The 8741-nt window shown below is 51.2% G+C and overlaps 1 protein-coding gene across 1 annotated transcript in view; it reads right to left on the reverse strand.

Moving 5' to 3' along the window:
* LOC111555239 overlaps nucleotides 1–8741 on the reverse strand; it is a 151804-nt gene that overhangs the window by 47944 nt on the left and 95119 nt on the right. Inside the window, exons 38-42 of the mRNA XM_031934456.1 lie at nucleotides 6833–7026; nucleotides 2754–3062; nucleotides 1746–1981; nucleotides 1481–1663; nucleotides 819–896 (exon numbers count right to left, since the gene is read on the reverse strand). Coding sequence (XP_031790316.1) covers nucleotides 819–896; nucleotides 1481–1663; nucleotides 1746–1981; nucleotides 2754–3062; nucleotides 6833–7026 — 1000 coding nt within the window. The remainder of the gene's footprint in view (nucleotides 1–818; nucleotides 897–1480; nucleotides 1664–1745; nucleotides 1982–2753; nucleotides 3063–6832; nucleotides 7027–8741) is intronic.

Genomic DNA, 8741 nt, shown 5'->3' on the forward strand with positions numbered 1-8741 from the left:
GGGCAAGGGGAGGAATGGGGGAGGAATGGGGGAGGGGGAAGAATGGGGGAGGAATGGGGGAGGAATGGGGCAGAGGGAAGAATGGGGGAGGAGGAGGAATGGGGGAGGGGGAGGGGAAGAAAAGAAACAGCAGCAACCGCGGCAGCAGCTGTGGTTACTGCCTGAGCACGCAACAGGTGGCGAGGCCCCACATCATTTTATGTCACCGGTTTTATGAGGCAGGAAGTGCTACTTCATGGGTCAACAATGTTGACAGAGCACCTACTGCATGCCAGACCCTGTCTGAAACCTGGGGATACTACCAGGCACGAAATAGAAATGCCTGAGCCCATGACGCTTAGGTGGCAGTGGTGGCAGGCAGACAGGACAAGGAGAAAGGCATTGTGCTTCCTGCACCCTCGGCAGACAGAACTTGAAGGCACCTGAGCTGAGCCGCACGCCAGCCCTGAGCTCCACGGTCCACTTGTCTCACGATGCTAGGACGTGCTCACCACCAGCCCAGCTGCCCACTAACCCAGCTGCCCATAACAGAGGTGGGCTTCCAACCCTTGGGGCCTGGTTGACATCTACCTGTGTTTGCAGATGGGACCATGCGAAGACCCTCAGGTTGAGCTGATGCCCCTGGGAACTGGGAGTCCAGGTGCATGTCACTAGGGTTGTGGGGGTTCTTTAAGGACGGGGACCATGTGAGTATCTCCTGGCAGTGACCTCAGCCCCAGGCCACACCACAGGCAGCCCCTGTGATCAGGCTGTGCCAGTCCCGCTGAAGGGTCCCAGTATTTACCTCAACCATCCCGCCCAGGACAGAGACCCCATACCTCGAGAGGCTGCCCAGCGATGTCCCCTCGGCACCGTCCTAACAGTTGGGTGGGCGAGGCGTCTCCACTGCAGTTGACCTACAGAGACCAGTGGGTGGGAAAGGGCTGACTTCTTCTCCGACCCCAGAGTGAACTGTCGTGGGTGCCAAGAACCCACTTGACCCTACCCTTTGGGGAAGCCACCAAGGGCAAATAACCCAAAAGAGAGGTTTGCACAAAGACTTGAGGGCGAAGCCACAGCCTTATCATCAGATGAAGGTAAGCAGAGCTCCCCGCATGCAGGGCCTCTGCGCCAGGCACGGTGCTAACTGAACCTCAGAGTAACCATGGAAGGAGGTGGCAGATGAGGAAACTGAGTCACACGAGTCAGGGAAAGAGGAAGCACCTTGCGTGTGGTCACACAGTCAGCGATGGTGCAGCCTGGCTTCAGGCCAGGAGCCCTGGTCACTCACATTCCATCTCCCACCATGGACGGTTTAGCCACCCGCGGGGACGGGCTCCGAGGTGCTTTCCTGCTTTTCGTTTATGAGAACAATGAAGACGACAGCTGCGGGTGTGGGGCTTCTCCAGGACAGGAGCCCCAGGGAGGAACTGAGGGACCAGGGCCTCCACTGTCTTCATTCTACCAGGCAGGGCCTGGTGCAGGCTGAAGCCTGGCCCACATGGGCACCCAACCCACTCATCTCCAGCTGGGAGGGCAGGATGCCCTGCAGCCCCGAGAGGCTGTGGTGCAGCCCCAGCACCAGCCCCTGGCGGCTGTCCTCTGCCTTCCTCTCCAGGGCTGCGTGGAGCTGTTCACCATCCAAGTTTACCGTCAGCCCGGCCGCCAGACTGCGTCCCGCACTCTGGGCAGAAACAAAGCTGTTGGGTGTCCCTGGGACCCAGTGTCCCCTGGAAGGGCCCGGCTGCAGCCCCCTCCTCACTCACCTGGAAGTGCCCCTGGCCATCTATGGAGAAGGGGAGGCCCCAGTGCTTGAGGCTGGGCATGGTGTGGGTGTGGCGGAGGCTGGCATGGAGCTGGCGGCCTGGAGACTCGGGGGTCAGGTCCTCTAGGCCAAGGGCAGCATCTAGCTGAATCCCCGAGCACCGCAGTGCCAGGTGTGCTGAGCAGTTGGAAGCCACGTGGGTAAGAGACAAGAGCATCCCTGCCTCAGAGGGGAGTCCTGGAGGAAGAGGCCAGCGGGCAGGAGTGGGCAGAGCCCCAGAGGCCACTCAGACCAGTCCACCACATTTACTCACGATGGGAACATGATGGGGCCCTGACCAGCACACCTGCCCCACGGCTCCAGGTCCTACTGCCCCCAAAACACCAGATTAAACCATCTGAAACTGTCCACATGCCACAGAAATGGCGATTTCATCTACTCCAACCTCACAGCACAATTGCCACATGCAGCTGGTGATAAGACCCGTGTCCTCTGTAAGATTTCTAGCTCTCTGAGGAAAGGACCCAAATCTCAGAGGGAAACAGGGGTCTGATCATGTGTCCTCCCCTCGCTGCTGTACCTGGGAGCCCTTCCAGGCCAGGAGCCCCTCCAGCCTTCAGGCTGTATCTGGGAGCTCGAGCAGGGACTGCTGGGATTATTTCATACTGCGGTCCCAGGGGGCATCCTTTGGGTCCTGGCTAGGCCAGGTATCCACGCTGCATGAGCTGTCCCAGGGAATGGGGGAGGGGGTGGGAGGCCTCGAGGGGGCTGGTGGCAAGGGCTGTCACCATCTGATTTGAAGCACGTCAATATGGTAACAACTGGTGCCCTGAACCTGAATCATGGCCCAGGGAAGGAGATGCAGGAGTGCCGGGGAAGCCAGCAGGGGAAAGAAATAAAGGTGGAATGTGAATTTGGGGGTTGGAGGCTCATTTATCCCCCCTCCCTTGGCTCCAGGACTTAGGAATCTTGGAGGAAGAAGCTGTTCTGCCTGGACCACTCGTCCTACCTGCATCACTCAGCGTGCTGATATTGTGTGTCAGGGCAACCGCAAGCTGGCCATGCCCGGGGCCCCAGGAGCAGGCACCACCCAGAGCCAGGCTGGCCGCATGGGCCTGGATGCTGGCCTGGGCCCTCAGGTTCCTCGTCTGGGCCTGCAGCCGGCCCTTCAGCTGGAGCTCTCCAGGCAAGGCCTGGCTGCTGTTCTGGGCAAGGACACAGGTCACGCTGCGCACGCTGGTGCCGTTCCCTGCCTTCTCGTGCTTGTCCCGCAGGAGGACGCCCAGCACAGCTGAGTCAGCAGTGACCCTGAGGGTGCCTGCAGAGGATGGTAGAGAAGAACAGAGCAGGGGCGGCTCAGGGAAACGAGCCGCTTTGGAGAGGAGGGAAAAGAATTTGGGGGCAGGAAGTCACTAGATTCACGATGTCACACTTGTAACTCATGTCAGAAATGGTACATTTGTGAAATCCATCAGAGTACACTAGCTCTCTCCCAGGATACTCTGAAAATCAAGTGAGCTAATTCGCAAAGTAATTCAGAAAATCTGAACAGGTCTCTATTTATATAGGGCTATGCATTTATATAGCTCTATACGTTTTTCAAAAAACGCTCCAGACGTCTTTGCTGGTAGAGGCGATCAGACATTTAGGGAATATCGCCACCAATGTCATACAAACTCCTTCAGAAAAGAGAAGAGAATACCCGACTTGGTTTATGAAAGTGGCATAAACCTCATCCCAAACCTGACAAGAGCTTTGTGAAAAAAGGAAACTTACAGCCCAATAGTGCTATGAACACAGGTACCAACTTTCTTTTTTTATTTTTATTTTTTTTGAGATGGAATCTCGCTCTGTCGCCCAGGCTGGAGTGCAGTGGCTGGATCTCAGCTCACTGCAAGCTCCGCCTCCCACGTTCACGCCATTCTCTTGCCTCAGCCTCCGGAGTAGCTGGGACTACAGGCACCTGCCACCACACCTGGCTAATTTTTTTTGCATTTTTAGTAGAGATCGGGTTTCACCGTGGTAGCCAGGATGCTCTCAATGTCCTTACCTCGCGATCCACCCACCTCGGCCTCTCAAAGTGCCGGAATTACAGGCGTGAGCCACCGTGCCTGGCCGACACCAACCTTCTCAACAAAGTATTAGGAAACCAAATTCAATTACATGTAGAAGGAAAGAAAAATACATATGAAAAAATGCAGGGAATCCCACTAAAGCAAGGTCGGTTTCACACTGAAGACCAATTTAATTCACTCTATTAACAAAATTAAGGTGGAAAACCATATGAATATGTACTAGGTTCAGAAAAGGCATTTGATTACATTCAACACCCATTCTTAAGAATAAAAACTGGCCAGGCGCGGTGGCTCATGCCTGTAATCCTAGCACTGTGGGAGACTGAGGAAGGCAGATCACTTAAGGTCAGGAGTTCAAGAGCAGCCTGGCCAACAAGGTGAAACCCTGTCTCTACTAAGAATATAAAAATTAGCCGGGTGTGGTGGCGTATGCCTGTAACCCCAGCTACTCAGGAGGCTAAAGCAGGAGAAACGCTTGAAACTGGGAGGCGGAGGTTGCACGTTGCAGTGAGCAGAGATTGCACTACTGCACTCCAGCCTGGGAGACAGAGCAAGACTGTCTCTAAAAAACAAACAAATAAAACTCTGCAAAACTAATACCAAACGTTAAAATTATTTGTGGAAATTCTGAACGTTTTCTTTGTAAGATTGAGAACAGGTAAGGATTTTTGCTCTTAGCATTTTTATTCAAAATTATACTGTATTTCTTTGCCAAGGCAATAAGGAAAAAAATCTAAACGGCATAAAAAATATCAGGCCAGGCTGGGCACAGTGGCTCACGCCTGTAATCCCAGCACTTTGGGAGGTTGAGGTAGGAGGAATTGTCTAAACTCAGGCATTCCAGACCAGCCTGGGCAACAAAGGGAGACTCTGCCTCTAAAAAAACAATTATCTGGGCATGGTGGCATGTACCTGTAGTGCCAACTACTTGGGAGGCTAAGGCAGGAGGACTGCTTGAGCCCAGAAGTTTGACGCTACTGTGAGAGCCATGATCATCCCACTGCATTTCAGTCTGGGCGACAGAACAAGACCTCATCTCAAAAAAAAAAAAAAAAAAAAAAAAAAAATCAAAATGGAAGAAAATATTCTATTCCAGAATATATAAAGAGTATCTACAACTCAGTAAAAGACAATTTAATAAATGGGCAAAAAATTAATGTGACTTGTCTCAAAGGAAGCTACATGAACAAATAACACACAGGAGTAAGTGCTCAGCCAGGCGCAGTGGCTCACATCTGCAATCCCAGCACTTTGGGAGACCTAGGCAGGCGGGTCACCTGAGATCAGCGGTTCAAGACCAGCCTGACCAACATAGAGAAACCCTGTCTCTATTAATAATACAAAAAAAATTAGCCAGGCATGGTGGCACATGCCTGTAATCCCAGCTACTCGGGAGGCTGAGGCACTAGAATCTCTTGAACCCAGGAGGCAGAGGTTGAGGTGAGCTGAGATGGCACCACTGCACTCCAGCCTAGGCAACAAGAGTGAAACTCCATCTCAAAAAAAAAAAAAAAAAAGAAAAAAAGGGCTCAACATCATTCATCAACAGGGAAATGCAAATTAAAGCCACAAGGAGAAACCACTAAACACTAAAATGATTATTTTCTTGAGACAGGGTCTCACTGCATTGCCCAGGCTAGAATGCAGTGGTGTAATCATGGCTCACTGCAACCTCAACCTCCCAGGCTCAAGCCATCCTCCCACTCCAGCCTCCACGTAGCTGGGACTACAGACGTGCACCACCATGTCCAGCTGATTTTTAAAATTTTTGTAGCGACAGAGTCTCCCTCTGTTGCCCAGGCTGGTCTGAAACCCCCAGCCTCAAGCAATCTGCCCTCCTCAGCCTCCCAAAGTGCTGGGATTACAGGTGGGAGCCACTGCTCCCAGCTGAGATGTACACATTTCATTGCCTGTAAAGTTTACATCAGAGGAAGGAAGAAAGGGAGAGAGACTAAGAGCAGGAAGAACTGTAAGCGAATTTTGAGCTTTAGTTCATGATGTGTATGATAATCCATTTACTCAGTAAGGTGTTCTGATGTCTACAACTCACTCTGAAAAGCATCAAAAATAACATAGATGGATGTGTTACAGGAAAGGGGTCTGCATCCAGACCCCAAGAGGGGCTTCTTGGATCTCCTGCAAGAAGGAATTCAGAGTGAGTCCAGGGTGAAAGGCAAAAGCAAGTTTATTAAAAAAGGATAGGAATAAAGGAAGGCTACTCCAGATAGAGCAGCCCTGAGGGCTGCTGGTTGCCCATTATTACGGTTATTTCTTGATTATATGCTAAAGTAGGGGTGGATTATTCATGCCTCCCCTAAAAAAAAAAAAATTAGCCCAGCCTGATGCTGTGTGCCTGCAATTCCAGCTACTGGGGAGGCTGAGGCAGCAGAATCTCTTGAACCTGGGAGGTGGAGGTTGCAGTGAGCTGAGATCGCTCCACTGCACTCCAGGCTGGGGGACAAGAGCAAAACTCCATTTCAAAAAGAAAAAAAAGAATTACGTCAGCAACCTGGGAAAATGCAATTCAGGAATAAAATAATATGTTAAACATATGTACATATAGAGAGAATATGAGTATGAGAATGATAACGGAAATGTAAAATGTTACTAGCTAGTTAATCTGGATAAAGGGCCTGTGGGATTCTTTGCACTGTTCTTGCAACTTTTCTACAAGTCTGGTGTTACGTCAAAATAAAAGGTATTCCAAAAAATGTGCCTGGGAAACCCTGCACCTAACTCTTTCTTCTGGAGATATACAATGTCCATTAGCATGTTAAAGGCTCTGACAAGTCCTGCATAAGAAAACCTATTCAATTTTCAGTGAGTAGATTTTTGTCAAAATGTATATTTCTCACAAAGGGGAATCATCCATACCCCTTTATCTAAACCTATGGATACGCCAGTGTGAGATGTTGGAGTTGGAGCATCACCGGACTTGGATGGAACTGAATCTACCTTGCAGTTCCATAGAAAGTGCTTGGCCCCACCCCCATGGCGTTCCCCAGGCCCTCACCCTCTTGAAGTGTCTCCTTCTGCTTCAACCTTCCTGTGAGTGTCAGGAGGCGGGGCATCGCTGCCCAGCCAGCCACCGTGTGCCGGGTTTGGCTCTGTAAGGTCAGGACCCGGCCTCCCCTCCGTTCCTCAGATGCCTTGAGGAGCAGCTGTGCTGTGTTCTGGTCCAGCAGTGCCTTGGAAAACAGCCAAATCCTAGGCAGTGAAGTGAGGGGGTTAAGATCATGGGCTTTGCAGTCAGGGAAATCTGGGTTCCAATCCCAATGCTGCTACTCACTAACAGGATGATCTGGGACAAGGGTATAACCTCTCTGAGCATCAGTTTCTCCTTCTGCGAAGTGGGGAATAAAGTGGACAAACTGATACTTAGCTTTTTTTTTTTTTTTTGGGAGACAGGGTGACTCTGTCTTCCAGGCTGGGGTACAGTAGCGCAATCTCGGCTCACTGCAACCTCCACCTCCTGGGCTCAAGTGATTCTCCTGTCTCTGCCTCCCGAGTAGCTGGGATTACAAGGACCTGCCACAACAGCCAAGTTTTGTATTTTTAGTAGCGATGGGGTTTCACCACATTGCCCAGGCTGGTCTTGAACTCCTGACCTCAGGTGATCTGCCTGCCTCGGCCTCCCAAAGTGCTGGGATTACAGGCATGAGCCGCTGCGCCTGACCTTGAACTGATATTGATATTGATCCTGACAGGTACTCACCCAGGTGTGATACAGTGTGTTTGCGCCTACGGCCGGCTCTTCCCACACAATCTCCTGCAAGGTGACTTTGCCACTCCTGCATTAACATGTGAGATCTATTTCCTCTCCCTCTGAATCAGGGCTGCCCTTGTGACCTGCGTTTTGGTCAATAGAATGTGGCAGAAGTGACACTGTAGATAGAACTTTCAAGGCTGGGCCCTAAGATTTGCAACTTTCACCTTCTCACGTGAATGCTCCCTCTTGGAACTCAGCCACCTGGTAAGAAGTGTGACCAGCCTGAGACTGCCATGATGTGAGGAAGCCCAAGCAGCCACTTGAAAAGCGGAGGGTCGGGGGGGTTGCACATGGAAGAGCACCAAGGTGCCAGACATGTGAAGGAAGCCTTCCCAGACTTCCCAGTCCACCCCAGTCCTCAGCCCATGCACACATCTGTCTGGGAACTGACTCAGCTGAAGGTTGATGTTAGCCAAGAGTCCCAGAGAATGACCCCTGCCAAAGTCACACAGAGCAGAACTGCCTAAGCCTTGTGTAAGTTCCTGACCCACAGAATCACAAGCAAACAAAATGGTTGTTCTTTAATCTCTATGCTTTGGGGTAGCTTGTTATGCAGCAACATCTAACCAACACACTCTGCCATGCACTGTGTACTTTAGACGCATTGTCTGACTCCTTACAAAAACCCTGTGAGTTTTGAGAATATTATGATCCCCAATATACAGATGAGTAAACAAGTAGAGAGAGAGTAATGAGCTCAAAGCTCAAATAGGCAGTTGGCAGTACCTAAAGCATAGTGTTGTTTAGAATTAAATGAACTTTGGAATATAAGGTACCTGCTCCTGGGTCAAAATGAATGACTGATAAATGTGAGAAAAGGAACAGCCCCAAGAAGCCTGCTGCAGGCCGGGCGCGGTGGCTCAAGCCTGTAATCCCAGCACTTTGGGAGGCCGAGACGGGTGGATCATGAGGTCGGGAGATCGAGACCATCCTGGCTAACACGGTGAAACCCCGTCTCTACTAAAAATACAAAAGTCTAGCCGGGCGAGGTGGCGGCGCCTGTAGTCCCAGCTACTCCAGAGGCTGAGGCAGGAGAATGGAGTAAACCCGGGAGGTGGAGCTTGCAGTGAGCTGAGATTCGGCCACTGCACTCCAGCCTGGGCGACAGAGGGAGACTCCGTCTCAAAAAAAAAAAAAAAAAAAAAAAAAAAAA

The sequence above is a fragment of the Piliocolobus tephrosceles genome, chromosome 17 (genome assembly GCF_002776525.5).
Source record: "Piliocolobus tephrosceles isolate RC106 chromosome 17, ASM277652v3, whole genome shotgun sequence".
NCBI lineage: Eukaryota > Metazoa > Chordata > Mammalia > Primates > Cercopithecidae > Piliocolobus > Piliocolobus tephrosceles.